The following is an 18,690-nucleotide window of genomic DNA, read 5'->3' as shown; positions in this document are numbered from 1 at the left end:
AAAAATAAATTTACAATATAAAATAAAAAATAACCTTGGTATTTGCCTGGTGGCCTCTCTCGGGACACAACGCTGCACTTCCTTAAATGAAAATATTTAAGTCGGTAGCTGCATGAGGTTTTACCTCAGGGTTTAAAGCATCAGACCTCATCCTCAATTAACATGAACCCATTCTGTAGATTATTAGTTTTTATTTTTATTTTATTTTTCAATCCAATTACTCCATGGCTGGACCTTATCGTCTTGATCCAGGAATTGATTGCCAACAATCACTTGGTACAGTAAACAGACTTTTGATGTATTATATGACTGAGACATTATTTGTTTTCAATGTAATACCTGTTTTTTAAAAAACTTGAATATTTTTTGTTTTATATTAATTTGTTTTAGTATTTTTATATCATTTTAATATACTAATACAAAAAATAAAATTTAAAAAATAAAATTTAAATAAAAAATATATTAAAAAATAAGTATTATCATAATATCAAATACTATCTCAGTCCATAATAGTATACATGCCTTTTCAATTTTCAAATAAATAAAAATTCAAGACTTATGCCTGTTTGACAACATAGTGTACTACGATTATACCTATATTTTACCAATAAAAATATCAAAAATAATGTTTTTGTTATGATTTACCACCAATTTCTTAATGGACTCAGATTGTTGAAATAACTTAATCTTTTAATAAAGTTTGTTTTTGAATATACATTCTCCAAATCCTTACTAAATTATCAGAAAGTAACATTATAACATTTTTAAGTCTACTTAATTTATTTGGTTTAAGATAATTTTTTAATATAATATTAGATATTTAATAATTTATGAGTCATTTATTAAGTTAATTTAAATTAATTATTTTTATTAAAATAATATTATTTTGTTTTTTTATTATTCTGGTATGATATGAACTAGATTGGTTTGATTGAATCGATCAAATTTTACCAAATTAATATTTTATTTGGTTTAATTATAAATTCATTATTTTTTTAAGGTCAATATTTAAAAATAAATGAATAAAAGCTACATACCAATATTTAATTTAAGTAACCTCAAAGAGTAATAATTTAGCTTTTGATTTTAAAAGGGTGTACGTTGTTACTCTCTGCCTAGTTGATGAGGCAAATTAAGACCAGGTATTCAATCTTCACAAACTAACTTTTATATGTATTAAGTTAGATTTGTGTAATTAGATTTATCAAGTTTGCTTAACAAACTTTCTATGTTGTATTAATTTAATTATCACAATTTCTATGACAACAACTAAATTTAATGTACTGCTCATATTCATGTGTTGGGCTTAATTTATGCTTTCCGTTCTTTGGATTTTTCTTTGAAATATGGAATTGGCAATACCATTTCAAACCATTGTTGATTAATTGTGCAAGTAATTTCAATATTAATTAATAAGAATATCCTTTGTTGATTTAAAGGACTATTTTCATCATTCATATCGAAAATAATTATGTTTTGCACATGATTTTTAACAAAAATGATTGAAAGAATGATATATTATTGAATATCAGCAAATTTAAGGTTACAATCAATTAGTATTCTTACAATGGAAGGATTAACAATACCCTAACTTTACAAAGGGACGAAGGGCATCCTTTGCATTAGGATGCTCCCACCATTCTTCTGGAATTGCTTTGATTTTTTTAAGAGAAGGGGGAGGAGATGGCTGGCCATTTTCAAGCAACGGAAGACAAATTGGCATCCTCTTCAGCTTCTCACAATACATTACCCTAATTTCTTCAAGAGAATTGCAAATCAGTTTTGCACTGCAAATGCTTTTCAGTTCTGGTAATTCATGCAATCTCAGAGTTCTTAACTTTGGGAGTATTAACTCCGTGATGGAATTGCAGGTGCTGCTTTCTTCATCTGTTGTTCCTATTATCTCCTCCATTTCTCACAATCACAAACATAAATCATTTCCAGGTTTACGAGGTTTGGCAGCAACTCAAGTGGGAACAACTTCTTCATACTGTTACATCCACTACAATAAAACTCTTTAAGACCAGAAAAGACACCCTTATATGATGGCAATGGTGGTGGAGCAGAGCAGAACCAAGAAGATGAAACCAATCTCTCCATGCTATTGCAATTTAAAATGTTGATGTGCTCCAGTTCAGTTGCATTCTCTAATGACCAAACATTACATAAACTTCTTGCATCGATGCGTTTACAAGCCAATCCTTGAATGCCATTTAAGAACTTGACCTGAAAATCTCTATCTCCGTTGATACTCAAATTACCCAACCCAACTGTTTTACTTGGAAAATTATTAATACATTTCCCAAAATCTCCATCCACCTCTCTTACTAAAATTTTGTATGTGCTTAATGATAGGATCCCATCCCGAGATCTGAGATACTCCACGAAGTCAGAGAAACCTTCGAAATGGCATTCCAAAGTTTCCAAATTTCTCAAGGATCCTACTTCCTTTCCTTTAACTGTTATCGGAGCAGCACCTCGCACCATAAACTCTTCTAGTACAAAGACTTGCAGGTGAGAGAGTTTTGGTAATATCCCACTAGGAAACTCCTTTTCACCACATCCATTCATTCTAAGATACCTCAGGTTGGTTAGGCATTCCATTCCTTGCGGCATCTTTTCAAGTGAAGTACGAGAGAGATCCAACCTCTTTAGTGCCCTGAGCTTCTTTAATGATGGAACATGTCTTAAGTTCTCTAAATTATTGAGCAATAACGCAGTGAGACTCACCAAATCAGAGACAGAGTCTGGCAATTTTTCAATACCTGTCCAAGACAGATCGAGGACCTTGAGCCCATGCAATTGCTTGAAAAATGAATCCGCAATAGATCGCAACCCGTCATTATAATTTAGAAATAGAGATGACAAATTTGGACACACTGGTGAATAGCTAGAAGGAATTTCTTCGATCTCGTTTTGCATTAATGAAACTATCGTCAGATTCTCCGTCCACTCCTCTACATCTGGCAACTCTTTTAATTGCGCACCTACTTTAACCATGTATTGAGGGCTCTCCAGCAGTACATGGATGGCCATGTCCCTAATCAAGTCATGCATCTTGACAAATCTCCTAGCAACATACTCCATTTTTGCACTTTCCAATAAACAGACATTTTCAAGTCTATTAAGCATTGTGTGGCCCTCGTCAAATGCATCTCCCTTGCTCCTCTTTCCTTTAATTATTCCCTCATCGATCAAATAACCTATCAACTCCTCCCTTTCAATCATATCATCTTCAGGAAATAATGCACAGTACAAGAGACATTGTTGTAGTGCTAAATAACCTAACCGATCATAACTAAACCTCAATAACTTGAATACCTTCTCATCCATGTCCCTAAATTCTGATTCTCTCAATTTCTTCAATGTATTTCTCCACTCATGTAGATCATCCACTCCCCTCAAGCTTCCTGCCACTATAATAATTCCCAGTGGTAAACCAGCACATTCCCTTGCAACAGCTTTCGCAATTCCTTCCATTTCTGGTGAAAGTGCTACATCACGTCCAAGTTTCTCCATGAACAAAGTCCAAGCCTCTCCCTCGAAAAGTGGCTTCACTTTGATTTTGGGGTGGCAAGCCATCCGATGACAAATCGTTTTTGATCGAGTTGTTATAATCAGCTTGCATTCTTTCAACTTCTCAGGAATTCCCACTTCCTCAAGCTCAAAATTGTTCCACAAATCATCTAAAATGAGAATCCATTTTTGTTTCTTCCTTAGTTCTTCTGACAATTTAGCAGCTCTATACAGATCATCATCTTCGCTTGAAAGGTTTAGATCAAGATGTTTAGCAATAAGATTCTACAATCTATTAATGCTGAAATCACGAGACACAATCACCCACCAAACATGATCACAAATATCTTGTCTTTGTAGAAGCTCATTATAAATATATTGCAGTATTATGGATTTACCAACTCCCCCCATCCCATAAATGCCAATAGTTGAGACTTTTCCATTCATTAACAAAGACCATATCACCTTTGTATTCTCTTCGAATGCTCGACCCACTGGCTTTGTTGAGCTAGTAGGTAATGGAACTCCTCTAGTCTTGTTGTATTTCAGACTTTCAGAAGATCTAGCTCCTGCGCCAGCCTGCACTACTGATCTTCCACTATTCTCCACATCATCATCCTCCACTGGTTCTGTCCTCACTCTAACCATGTCCAGCGCATCATGCCTATTTACATCATCGTTTACTTATGGAGCACAAGTTTGATCATCACATCTTCCAATGTCAAGACAAAATTGGGATGAATCTCCTTGAGGCTCCAGAAGCTGCACTTGCTCTGTTCTAAGTACATTCTCAAATGCATCATGCTGAAAAGATCCTTCACCAGTGTTTTCCATGCCATTTTCCGCTTGTAGATGCGACTGAATTCTATTTTCTCCTGGACCTTGTTCCATGCCCTGAACTCCCACATGTATCCTTCCAGCACCCCCTGCCATATTGCCAAGTACTGCATTGCTTTGTTCCAACGCTTGATCCACTGGTTCTGTCCTCAGTCTGCTCTCGAGTGCCCCTTCGGAAACTCTATCTTCTTGTGCTCTCATTCCGGTCATGCTTACTACGTCGTTTCCTGCTATTGCATGTGAAGAAATCCTCTCTTCCACTACTCCGGGTTCTACAACCTGAACTTCTCTTTGTACCCTTCCAATACCTCCTCCCGTATTTTCATTCTCAATGTTTAGTTCTTGTAGACAAGTTGAAATTCCACAGTCATTAACATTGACTGCACTTGCTGTGATTTTTTGTCTTTTGTGGCCACCACATATAGCTAGAAAGGCTGCTTCTTGAACTTCTGTAGTCACCCCAGGACAAATGGCAACATTATGCCCTCTCTCTTTTGATAAATGCCATTTGATCCTCGAAATGGAAGTATCCTTGGCATATGTATGTGGACAAAACTTACACTTCATCCTACCATCAGCCCTATATTCAACATGAATCCGAAATGGATACTTTGATCCAACCGTTTCGAACTATAGAAAAAAAAACCGGGGTCAAAATAAAGAATAAAAATTGATGGAAGTTACCCTTATTTTGCTATTAAAATTGATAGTTTGTTTATTGCACAATCATAGGGGGAAAAGACGACGATAATTCAGTTAGACTTCTTACTTGTTGAGTATTTAAGCCCGTAATTTGACTTTGCAAGGAGGTGTCAGGGCCAGGATTAATTTGAGGCATTTGGCCTAGCAATTTGATTTTGCAATCCGCGGACTTGGAGGTTATCCATCTGTGACCTATATACAAATGAAGTGATCATATTATAAAACCTTTCCATAATTGGTAGTCTCTCTTAAGCAGTAAAAGTTAATGGTGTTAAAACACAACAGCTAGAAGTCAATCAGTACCTAGGCACGAAGTTCTCTTGTTGCACAGTGTCTAAGTTAGGAATTACAGCAGCTTGATCGACTTGTCCTTGATTAGAAAAATATTGACTCCTGTATCCAAAATCATTTGCAAACAATATGTTTAGCCATGATGTTTCTTTCCTGATTGAAAAACTAATTTTTTTTATATAGAAAATATATACTAAACATGAAAAATTGGATACCGGGGAGCAGGAAAAGAAGGTCCAGGTTAAATGAAGCCACCATGTTCTGAAGTGGTTGCGTTCGGTGTCATATAGCCATGTCCCGGCTGTGGTTGATGAATATTGGAGTACTGATGCCTGAATAATATTCAAATAGCTAAACTTAGAACTGTTATTCTAACTTGGTTGATTTTCTAGTTCCATTATGTGCACAAAAAAAAATAGAGATAGAGAGCTCAAAAAGACTCGAAAGATCCTCGTCAATTTTGGTCAAGTTTATTGTTTTCATGATTAAAAAAGTGTATATATATTCGAGGTTAATATCATTGATTCATTGGAGGTTGAGGTCCAGGTAGCATCGCAGGCACTTGATTGCTCATTGGTAACAGATAATTAGTCCATTATTGGTCCCTAAATTAGCAACATTTGTTAGTGATTTCTTTGTACATATGCATAATTCTTTGCTATTAATCCACTAAGCATTTGATATCATTTTAGCTTACCTCAAAGGCATTGATGATGCGGGTAGCATGGGACTGGCACGTTGAGGATAAAATAAATTAGGATTAAGCTGATACGGTGATACCTATATTCAAACATAATGAATTCACTGATAAGTACAACAACAAGAGGAAGAAAAGAAGAAGTTAAATAATGATTGAAAAACTTCTTTTTTTAACAGAAAATACTAAAAATGAAAAATTGGATACCGGGTAGCAGGAAAAAGAAGGTCCAGGTTGATTGAAACCACCATGTTGTGAAGTGGTTGCGTTCGGTGTCATATAGCCATGTCCCGGCTGAGGTTGATGAATAAAGGAATTATGATGCCTTGATGGAGTCTGAGGCCAATTTTATATAAAACTTAATGATAAAAAAAATATCATAAAAAATGTCTAAATCTCCCAATTGTTGTCTGTTTGTTTAACAGTAAACAATTTGAAGATGCTCGAGATCGATACACTAAACATAAAACTTTTTGTATAATACAAACACTTGCTAATTCAATGGACATTGTAGCAAATTGGAGTACTCGCCATGGTTTCAGGAAATGAAGTTGGAAACGGAGTTGTTTGTTGAATACTATCGTTGATCACATTGTTCTGTCCACCTTGATCATTGCATGATATGGAGCTTTGGTTGACCGGAACCTCCGGTGGCGGCCTGCTTCCATGGACAGTACTGACGACATTATATTGTTTTTTTGGGAATAATAGGATAAACTGAAGAATAACTAAATTGCAAGCAATCATCTTCTGATAAAATATGCTCAAGAATGACGTACGAGAGAAGCTCAGACATATTGAATGTATCTTCTTCTGATTGAAAACCCAGCTGATCCCATGTCATGTTGTCAACCTCCTCCATAAAAGATGGTTGGAACCCTTCCATCTGACCAGAAAAGATCAGAAAAGAGAAAAAGAACTGAGGTTTAAAAAGAACAGAAAGCACAGATCAGAAAAGAATATATATATATATATATATATATATATATATATATATATATATATATGTATGAATGACTTTCTTGTTTGTTAAAGAAATTCGGATGAAAAATATGAAATATAAATGTTGTTGTTAATGATTTAACCCTTTGAATTTAAAGCTAAATTATCATACTCAAATTCTTTTTATGACACGAGATCCTAAAACTCTAGAATGTTAGATAGAAAGATGCAGAAGAGGATAACTGTTGAAGAAAGCAGGGGAAGGAAGGTAGAAGAGCTGATTGTTTTGACGGGGTGAACAAAAACCTCTTTCAAGTTTCAACTGCTATTTATTCATAATTTGGGGAGCAAAACAAATGCAAGATATTGTTTTGTTCAAAAAGATTCAGGTAATTACTGATCAAGTTAATTCATTGAATCATTGTAAGAAAAAAAGTTGAAAAATATTGAATAAAAATAAATGGCAGTCCCATTAATTGGAAAAGAAAAGGGTGAATCTAAAATAAGGAGTTAAAAACAGCGAAGAATCTTGAAAAGACGAAAACAATGAATTCAGTATTAATTTAGTATGAACTCTCCACTAGGCATGGATTATAAAATCCGAGAAAAAGATCAATTTATTTATCATGGATTCCTTTAAAGATTCAAACCATATATAGTTAAATATATACAAACAAAAACACCAACAAGATGAAGTACAAATAATTTACCTGGATTCAAGTGCTGGTTCGCTTGAGCAGTATTCAGCCAAAAAAAAAGAGGAGAAATCACATAAATCTAGTTCGCACTGGTGAGGTGTGGAAAGGAAAAGAGGTAGAAGATGATTAGTACGTCCTGAGGATTAAAACAGAAGAGAAATCACAGACAGAGAAGATTATATGATTCAGAAAAATAATAAAGTTGCAGTATACACAAATTATTGTTTTGTTTGATAGGAAGGAAGTTGCTAGGAAGCAACCCACTACTTTGCCTACCAAACATTATATTATAAGATATTAAGAGTGAAGAAAGTTTGTTTGCGATATTATTAAACCTGGTCTGGTCTTGGTAGTTAATATTAAAAAATTTTAACCTTAATTTATTTAATTTAAATTTTTAATTAAATTATATGAAAACTAAATTGATCAATATCCAAATATAACGATGAGTAAAACATGGCTTAGCTTTAAGAAAAAAACTCTAGACAACAATCTTTTTTAAAAATATTGAAACAATAACAGATTTGATCGATCTCGGTACCTTGTGACCCGGATCATGGATTTTATTGGGTTTAGTAATCTTTTATAAGCTTTTTTTATTTAATTATATGAAAAAAAATATGCTCATAAAATTGAGTATTATCCCTAAGATAAATATTTATTTAAGATTGTGATAATTCTATAGAAAACAAACAAAAATAAATCATGCAGTCTATTTCGAAACCAATATAATATTAAAGGACGAAATAAAAAAAATCAATTAAAAAAATTAAAAGACCAGAAACAAATTTGTGGTAAACATATTTGATCAGTGGTAAACCTGTCAAATTTGTGAATCAGGTCACTTGGTCTGGCACATCAAACTCATGAACCAGGTTATGAACTCAACTAGGATTATAATTTTTTTTAAAATTATTTTTATTTAACAATATAACAACAAAAATAGATAATTATAAAATTAAACACCAACCCAATATATATATATATATATAAATGCTAATTTGGCCCAAATATGAAATAGACAAATTTTTTTTTTTAAATGATAACAAAAAAAGGAAAGGAAAGGAAAAAAAACAAAAGAAACAAAACATTTTGGATTACTATTGTAATCTATAATGAAATGGGTGTGGGTGAATAGTAATTCTCCCACACCTTTTAGTTTTTCTTTTAATTAATAAACAAAAAATATCCCACCAAACCTGAAAACTAGTATAATTTGAGTTATTTTAACAAACCTATAAATCACATTAATCTTATATAAAGATAAAATAAAAATTAATAAATTACAAAGCTGAATTATAAACAGCCTCTAATTAAAAAAAAGACAAATACCTTGAATTACGTACTATTATAATTTACAATGAAATAGGTGTGGATATATAGTGATTCTCCCAAGTCTCTTAGCTTTTCTTTTAATGAAAATTAGTAACCGTATAATATCTTCCTTGTGGATGCTCTATAGTTGCTAAATTAAAACATTTTCTTTTTTTATCTACAATTATGTGAAACTTTTTTAAAATAAAAATATTTTAAAAAAATACTATTTAAAAAAATTGTTTTTTTGGTTTTTTTTTAATAAATACCATCGTTTTAGTTTTTATAAATAAATAATATGATGTGGTTTTGTTTTTTACTCAGGTTAATCAGTTAATATGTGAGTCCACTAGTACGTCTCTTAACTATTCGTTATTAGTAATCAAAATATTTTTTTATTTTTAATATTAATATATAAAAAATATTAATTTAATATTTTTTAAAAAATAAAAATTATATTTTAAATGCAATTAAATATAATTCTAAGTACAAAAACAAATTATATTTTAATTGCGGGCATAACAGTCTTGACAGTACCGTTGTTGTTTGGACTTTGAGAATGATAAAACAAAAGAGTTGGAATAATTGGAAATCTGAACAATTTGGCTATCCTTCACTGTATTAATTAGCCATTCCTTTCCTTGCCTGTTCTCCTCCTTTTTTTTTCTTTTTTTTTTCTCTGGCGCAATGGCCAACAAATACCCCTTTTTCTAAAGGAAGCAGCCCTCCTTTTTCATCACGTCTCCATGATCCCACACGTTTTCATCAAAAACCAAAATTATAGGACTTCTTAGGCAGCCACGTACATGCTTTAGGAGTTCTTCTTTCGAAATCCTCATTAGAGACTAATTTGTAGCCCTGTAAGATACCTTTCCAACGCGTCAAGAATCACAGGAATCTGATATGTGAGTAGAAAGTTGTGAGTAAAATACTTAAATGTATCCAGGCTGGTTTCAAGTGAATTTCACGTCTCTATAAACTCTGAAATCAAACATAAAGACCTGTTCAAGAGTATATCAAAGTAAATAGAAATTCAATTAAAAAATACACATTAATTTCTATTATTTCTATTCACATTTTAGCATTTGATTTCAATAATAGAGCATTTAGGGGTGTTTAAGAGTACAATATCAATTATTTTTTAAAATATTTTTTATTTAACAATACATCAAAATAATATTTAATTATTATTTTTAAAAAATTAAAGAAAAAATCCTCTGTAAGGTAAAGGTAATTAATTACTCAATTAATCCCTAATTAAATTAGTTTTTTGATTGTTTTTCACAAAATTTCTAAGAATAAAAATATTTTATTAGATGTCTTAGCTGAATTCTAAACCAGCCAATAATCAAATAAACAAAAACAAATTAAAGAAAAAAAAGGCAAAACATCTTCCTTGTGAATGCTCTATCGTTGCTAAATTAAAACATTTTTTTTATATACAACGTGAAACTTTTTTAAAATAAAAATATTTAAAAAGATAATATTAAAAAAAACATTATTATTTTAGTTTTTATAAATAAATAATATGATGGGGTTAATCAGTTAATCTGTGAGTCAACCGGTAAACTATACTTTGCAATACGACTCTTAACTATTCGTAAGCTTTCTATTCATTCTTTGTCAAATATATTTTTTTCTCTTTAAAATATTTTTTTATTTTAATATTAATATATTAAAAAATATTAAAAATATTAATTTAATATATTTCTTTAAATAAACAAATTTTTAAATGCACTCAAACATAATTCTGAGTACAAAAACAAATTATGTTTTGATTGCGGGCATAACAATCTTGGTAGTAAGTACCTTTCTAATTGAGTCAATTTTAGGATTTTTTTGGCAGCTACGTGCTGTTGTAGGAGTTCTTTTTATTAAATCAATATTATAGTAAAAAAATTAAATCAATACAGATAAATAAATGATCTAAATATAATCAAACAATTAATCCATTTAATAGAAAAAACATTACTGAATCCATAAACAATGATTTTTTAAAGAACATTACTACTTTTAGAATGATTTTGACAGTGCGGAAGTGAATGTGATTGTTGTTATTTTAAAAAATTTTAAAGTAGTTTTTATTTGAAAATATATTAAAATAATATATTTTAATATAGAATAACTAAAAAATAAAGACTAGGTATTCAATCTTCACAAACTTTAATATGTATTAAGTCAGATTTGTGTAATTAGATTTATCAAGTTTGCTTAATTAAGATGGAATATTTATGACTACTTTAATCTCTAGTGTTTTCTCTCCCGGTACATGGTAAAAGCCTGGGCAGTTTTTTCTTTTTTAATTTTAATAATAATTCTGTTCTTTCTATCCCAAGAACGAACAAAAAAAGAAGAAGAGAAATCACAGATCAGAGAAGAATATATGGCTTAGAAAAATAATAAAGTTGCAGTATACATAAATCTAGTTCGCACTGGTTAGATGCGGAAAGAAAACAAGCATGTTAGATAGTGTGGTTGTAATTGTTTTTTAAAATATTTTTTATTCAAAAATATATTAAAATAATGTTTGATTTGGAGGTAACTTTGATTTTTTTTATGGCCATACAAAAAATATATATTGTTAATTTTTAAAATTATATTTTTTATTTTTAAAAAATTATTTTTAGAGTAATTTTGACCGTGCGGAAAGGAATGTAATTGTTGTTATTTTTAATATTTTTTTATTTAAAAATACATTAAAATAATATATTTTAATATAGAATAATTCAAAAATTAAGAGCAGGAGTTCAATCTTCACAAACTTTAATATGTATTATAAGTCAGAGATTTGTGTAATTAGATTTATCAAGTTTGCTTAATTAAGATGGAATATTTATGACTTTTAATATAATTTTTTTGAATATATACTTATCATGATAAACTTTTATTCATATTTCTATTTTTATTGACAGTATATGGTGTGCTTTTATTTAAGAGGTACATCAGTCAATGAGTTTGGAGTACAATAAACGCTATACCCCCTCTTTCAAAACATCTATTATTTTATTAGGTTACTTTTATGATAAATCAATGTAGTATTTTTTTATTTTTTGGATTTTCATCTTGGAGAACCTCAATAGGATGAAAATATAATATTAATCAAACTTCAAATTATAATTGTTTATCTATCGAGTTAAAAAAATATGACAATTCAGTAGTCTTTAATGAAATAAAAAAATGAAAAATGTTATTTATGTAATTTAAGGTTACAATCAATTAGTATTCTTACAACGGAAGGATTACCAGTATCCAAACTTTACAAAGGGACGAAGGACATCCTTTGCATTAGGATGCTCCCACTCCACTACTGTCTCCCACCATTCTTTTGGCCTTGCTTCGATTTTTTTAAGAGAAGGGGGAGGGGATGGCTGGCCATTTTCAAGCAACGGAAGACAAATCGGCATCCTCTTCAGCTTCTCACAATACATTACAGTAATATCTTCAAGAGAATTGCAAATCAGTTTTGCACTACAAATGCTTTTCAATTCTGGTAAATATCTCAGTCTCAGAGCTCTTAACTTTGGGAGTTTTAATTCGGCGATGGAACTGGAGGTGTTGCTTTCTTCATCTGTTGTTCCTATTATCTCCTCCATTTTCTCACAATCCTCAACAACAATCACTTCCAGGTTTACGAAGTTTGGCAGCAACACAAGTGGGAACAACTTCTTCATACTTTTACATCTAACACAATAAAACTCTTTAAGACCAGAAAACGTACCATTATATGATGGCAATCGTGGTGGAGCATAGCAGAACCAAGAAGATGAAACCAAGCTCTCCATGCTATTGCAATTCCGAATGTTGATGAGCTCAAGTTCAGTTGCATTCTCTAATGACAAAACATCACATAAACTTTTTGCGTCGATGCATTCACAAACCAGTCCTTGAATGCCATTTAAGAACTTGACCTGAAAATCTCCATCTCCGTTGATACTCAAATTACCCAACCCAACTGTTTTACTTAGAAAATCAGTGCCAAACCAATAACTTTCATCCAGCATTCCTACTGAAATTCTGTATGTGCTTAATGATTGGATCCCATCCCGAGATCTGAGATACTCCACGAAGTCAGAGAAACCTTTGAAATGGCATTCCAAACTTTCCAAATTTCTCAAGGATCCTACTTCCTTTCCTTTAACTGTTATCGGAGCATAATCAGAACATTCCCCCATTAACTCTTCTAGTACAAAGACTTGCAGGTGAGAGAGTTTTGGTAATATCCCACTAGGAAACTCCTTTTCACCACATCCATTCATTCTAAGATACCTCAGGTTGGTTAGGCATTCCATTCCTTGCGGCATCTTTTTAAGCGGAGTCCCATAGAGATCCAACCTCTTCAGTGCCCTGAGCTTCTCTAATGATGGAACATGACGTAAGTTCTCACACTTTTTGAGCAATAATGCAGTGAGACTCACCAAATCAGAGACAGAGTCTGGCAAATTTTCAATACCTGTCCCAGACAAATCGAGGACCTTGAGCCCATGCAATTGCTTGAAAAATGAATCCGCAATAAATCCCAACCCTTCATTATCACATAGAAATAGAGTTGATAGATAGGGACACCTAGGTGAATAGCTGGAAGGAATTTCTTCGATCTCGTTTCTCATTAGTGAAACCATCGTCAGATTCTCCGTCCACTCCTCTGCATCTGGCAACTCTTTTAATTGTGCACCTGCTTTGACCATGCCTTGAGAGTTCTCTAGCAGTATTTGGATGGCCATGTCCCTAATCAAGTCATGCATCTTGACACGTCTACAATCATCATAATACATGTCATGCATCTTGACACGTCTACTATCATCATAATTCATTTTAGCACTTTCCAATAGACAGACATTTTCAAGTCTATTAAGCATCGTGTGGCCCTTATCAAATGCATCTCCCCTGCTCCTCCTTTTAATTATTCCCTCATCAATCAAATAACCTATCAACCTCTTCCTCTTAATTCTATAATCTTCAGGAAATAATGCACAGTACAAGAGACATTGTTGTAGTGCTAAATTACCTAACCGATCATAACTAAGCCTCAATAACTTGAATACCTTCTCATCCATGTCCCTAAATTCTGATTCTCTCAATTTCTTCAATGTATTCCTCCACTCATGAAGGTCATCCACTCCCCTCAAGCTTCCTGCCATTGTAATAATTCCCAATGGCAAACCAGCACATTCCTTTGCTACAACTTTCGCAATTCCTTCCACTTCTCGTGAAAGTGCTATGCCACATCCAAGTTTCTCCATGAACAAAGTCCAAGCTTCTCCCTCAGAAAGTGGTTTCACCTTGATTTTGCGGTGGCAAGCCATCTGATGACATACTGTTTTTGATCGAGTTGTCATAATCAGCTTGCATCCTTTCAACTTCTCAGGAATTCCCACTTCCTCAAGCTCAAAATTGTTCCACAAATCATCTAAAATAAGAATCCATTTTTGTTCTCTCTTTAGTTCTTCTGACAATTTGGCAGCTCTATGCAGATCATCATCTTCTCTTGAAAGGTTTAGATGAAGTTGTGTAGCAATAAGATTCTGCAATCTATTAATGTTGAAATCTTGAGACACAGTCACCCACCAAACATGATCATAAATATCTGGTCTTTGTAGAAGCTCATTATGGATATGTTTCAGTATTATTGTTTTACCAACTCCCCCCATCCCATAAATACCAATGGTTGGGACTTCATCATCCATTAACAAAGACCATATCACCTTCGTGTTCTCTTCAAATGCTTGACCCACTGGCTTTGTAGAGCTAGTAGGTAATGGAACTCCTCTAGTCTTGTTGTACTTCAGACTTTCAGAAGATCTAGCTCCTGCGCCAGCCTGCACTACTGATCTTCCACTATTCTCCACATCCTCCTCTTCCTGCACTGGTTGTGTCATCACTCTAACCATATGCTGCTCATCATGACTAGTTACATCATTGTTTACTGATGGAGCACAAGGTTGATCATAACATCTTCCAATGCCATGACAAAATTGGGATGAATCTCCTCCAGGCTCCAGAGTCTGCACTTTCTCTGTTCTTGGTACAGTCTCAAATGCATCATGCTGAAAAGATCCTTCACCAGTGTTTTCCATGCCATTTTCCGCTTGTAGATGCGACTGAATTCTCTCTTCTCCTGGATCTTGTTCCATGCCCTGAACTCCCACTTGTATCCTTCTAGCTCCCCCTGCCACATTGCCAAGTACTGCATTGCTTTGTTCCAACGATCGATCCACTGGTTCTGTCCTCAGTCTGCTCTCGAGCGCCCCTTCGGAAACCCTATCTTCTTGTGCTCTCATTCCGGTCATGCTTCCTACGTCGTTTCCTGCTATTGCATGTGAAGAAATCCTCTCTTCCACCACTCCGGGTTCTACAACCTGAACTTCTCTTTGTACCCTTCCAACACCCCCTCCCGTATTTTCATTCTCAATGTTTAGTTCTTGTAGACATGTTGGAATTCCACAGTCATTAACATTGACTGAACTTGCTGTGATTTTTTGTCTTTTGTGGCCACCACATATAGCTAGAAAGGCTGCTTCTTTAACTTCTTTAGTCACCCCACGACAAATGGCAACACCACGCCCTTCCTCTCCTGATAAATGCCATTTGAACCTTGAAATGGAAGTTTTATTGGCCCATGTACGTTGACAAAACTTACACTTCATGCTACCATCAGCCCTATATTCAACATGAATCCGAAATGGATACTTTGATCCAACCGTTTCGACCTATAGAAAAAAAACCGGGGTCAAAATAAAGAATAAAAATTGATGGAAGTTACCCTTATTTTGCTATTAAAATTGATAGTTTGTTTGTTGCACAATCATAGGGGGAAAAGACGACGATAATTCAGTTAGACTTCTTACTTGTTGAGTATTTGAGGCATTTGGCCTAGCAATTTGATTTTGCAATCCTCGGACTTGTAGGTTATCCATCTGTGACCTATATAAAAATGAAGTGATATAATTGGTAGTCTCTCTTAAGCAATAAAAATCAACAGCTAGAAGTCAGTCAGTACCTAGGCACGAAGTTCTCTTGTTGCACATTGTCTATGTTAGGAATTACAGCAGCTTGATGTACTTGTCCTTCATTAGAAAAAGTTCGAATCCTGAATCCAAAATCATTCGTAAACAAACTTACGATTATCTTGCTGGGTTCATGTTCAAGCTATGATGTTACTTTCCTGATTGAAAAACTAATTTTTTTTACAGAAAATACTAAAAATGAAAAATTGGATACCAGGGAGGAGGAAAGGAAGGTCCATGTTGATTGAAGCCACCATGTTGTGAAGTGGATGTGTTCAGTGTCATATAGTCATGTCCCGGCTGAGGTTGATTAATAGAGTTCTGATGCCTGAAAAATATTCAAATAGTTAAATCACTTGGTTGATTTTCTAGAGAGACAGAGAGCTCAATTTTGGTCAAGTTCATTGTTTTCATGATTAAAAAAGTGTATATTCGAGGTTAGTACCATTGATTCATTGGAGGTTGAGGTCCAGGTAGCATCGCAGGCACTTGATTGCTCATTGGTAACTGATAATTAGTCCTTTGTTGGTCCCTAAATAAGCAACATTTGTTAGTGATTTCTTCATACATATGCATAATTCTTTGCTATTAATCCACTAAGCATTTGATATCATTTTAGCTTACCTCAAATGATTGGCACATTGAGGATCAAATAAATTAGGCAGATACCTATATTCAAACATAATGAATTCATTTAGTGTGAACAAGAAGAAGAAGAAGTTAAATAATGATGAATATTATGTACCTTGGTGGAGCTTGAGGCCAATTTGGTTCATTTTGGTTGATCCATGACGATGATGTTCCATCTAAATCTCCCATTGTTGTCTGTTTGTTTAACAATAAACATTTTGAAGATGCTCGAGATAAATTGATACACGAAAACATAAAACTTTTTGATCCAATGGGTGATACAAACACTTGCTAATTCAATGGACATTGTAGCAAATTGGAGTAGGCATGAGCACTCACCATGGTTTGAGGAAATGAAGGTGGAAACTGATCAGTTGTTTGTTGAATACTATCGTTGATCACATTGTTATCCACCACCATGTTCTGACCAGCATGATCATTGCATAACATGAAGCTTTGGTTGCCTGGAACCTCCGGTGGCGACCTGCTTAATTTGTTATTAGGAACATTATTCTTTTATGGGAATAATAAGAAAAACTGTAGAATAACTAAATTGCAAGTAATCATCTTCTGATAAAATATGCTTAAGAATGACGTACGAGAGAAACTCAGAAATATTGAATGAATCTTCTGGTGATTGAAAATCGAACTGATTCGATGTCAAGTTGACATCATCCTCATTAAAAGACGGTGGGACTCCTTCCATCTGAGGTTTAAAAAAGAACAGAAAGCACAGATTAGATAAGAATATATATATATATATATATGACTTATTTATTTGTTAAAGAAATTCGGATGAAAAATAGGAAATATAAATGTTGCTGTTAATTATTTAATTCTTTGTTTTAATGCTAAATTATTTGTCACTTGTTTTAAGTTAATTAATACTGATCAAGTTAATTCATGAATCAGTAAAAAACAATTTCATTGAATCATTATGTCAGAAAAATATTGGATTACAAAATCTAGTATTGGAAAAGAAATCCCATAAATAAGGAGTTAAAAACAGCAAAGAATCTTGAAAAGACAAAAACAATGAATTCAAGGTTTAGGGTTAGTTTAGTATGAACACCACAGGGCATGGATTATGAAATCCGAGAAAAAGATCGATTAATTTATCATGGATTACTTTAAAGATTCAGACAAGATGAAGTACAAATAATTTACCTGGATTCAAGATGTTCTTCAAGTGCTAGCTGGTTTGCTTAAGCAGTGATCAGCCAAAAGAAAAGGAAGAGAAATCACAGATCAGAGAAGAATATATGGTTTAGAAAGATAATAAAGTTGCAGCATACATAAATCTAGTTCGCACTGATCATGAGATGGGGAGAGGAAAATAGGGAATTGTATAATGAGATGAGATGTGGAAGAGAATGTTACAGTACAGCCGCTAGCTCCCTTAAATAATACTATTTATTAGTAAGGGCAGCTCAATAATAATCAATTAACGTATTGTCTGATAGGAAGGAAGTTGCCAGGAAGCAACCCACCGCTTACCTACCAAACATTATATTATAAGATATATGAGTGTGTATATTAGATCAGAGTGATTATACTTAACCATGAAATTTTTGTGAGACAAATTATAGTGAATGTTTTTCTATTTTACCAATATACCCATGGTGTTTATATAACAGAGTGATGCTACATGCTGAGGTGGATATTAGCAACAGAGGAAAGCATACAAAAGTAACCAAAAAAATTAAAATTGATAGCAAGGACGAAAGCATATCAAGCTAACAAAAGCACAATATTTTTTTTTGTTACTTTTGTATGCTTTACTCTACGTAAGCTAACCCGATTAATAAAAAAAAACCATGTCATGATCGCGCACTTTTCCATAACCATGGAAATTATTTTTTTTCCAACTCCCTTCTACAAATTTATTTTTTTAGCTCTCGATCTATAAAGTATGATTTGGTATCTAATCTACACACTAGTTTTCCCTGAAAACTCCATAGGCTACTTTCTGGTTTCAGTATCATATTTGATTTTCAAAGTTTCAATTATTTTTAATGAATTAAAACAAACAAAATTTTGTCAAGTCAAACGTCAACTT

General features: G+C 33.0%; 1 protein-coding gene across 5 annotated transcripts in view; it reads right to left on the bottom strand.

The window, feature by feature from the left end:
• Nucleotides 1–18,135, bottom strand: part of LOC18108049 (probable disease resistance protein At4g27220) — a 49,908-nt gene extending 31,773 nt beyond the window's left edge. Inside the window, exons 1-11 of one of the 5 annotated variants that reach the window (XM_052449715.1) lie at nt 17,799–18,135; nt 17,231–17,337; nt 16,971–17,115; nt 16,747–16,826; nt 16,626–16,670; nt 16,447–16,533; nt 16,216–16,329; nt 15,995–16,084; nt 15,843–15,918; nt 14,040–15,704; nt 3,285–3,321 (exon numbers count right to left, since the gene is read on the bottom strand). In XM_052449715.1, the coding sequence (XP_052305675.1) occupies nt 3,285–3,321; nt 14,040–15,704; nt 15,843–15,918; nt 15,995–16,084; nt 16,216–16,329; nt 16,447–16,533; nt 16,626–16,670; nt 16,747–16,826; nt 16,971–17,115; nt 17,231–17,337 (2,446 nt within the window). In that variant the 5' untranslated portion in view covers nt 17,799–18,135. Of the gene's footprint in view, nt 1–1,499; nt 1,543–3,284; nt 3,322–12,157; nt 15,705–15,842; nt 15,919–15,994; nt 16,085–16,215; nt 16,330–16,446; nt 16,534–16,625; nt 16,671–16,746; nt 16,827–16,970; nt 17,116–17,230; nt 17,338–17,798 lie in introns of those variants that run through there. The other 4 variants (XM_052449713.1, XM_052449714.1, XM_052449712.1 and 1 more) reach the window with 4 other exon arrangements.
• Nucleotides 18,136–18,690: the final 555 nt, after the last annotated feature.

The sequence above is a fragment of the Populus trichocarpa genome, chromosome 19, assembly GCF_000002775.5.
Source record: "Populus trichocarpa isolate Nisqually-1 chromosome 19, P.trichocarpa_v4.1, whole genome shotgun sequence".
In the NCBI taxonomy this organism is placed as follows: Eukaryota; Viridiplantae; Streptophyta; class Magnoliopsida; order Malpighiales; family Salicaceae; genus Populus; species Populus trichocarpa.
The sequence above is the reverse complement of the archived record's forward strand: the minus strand, read 5'-3'. Positions and strand labels throughout refer to the sequence as shown.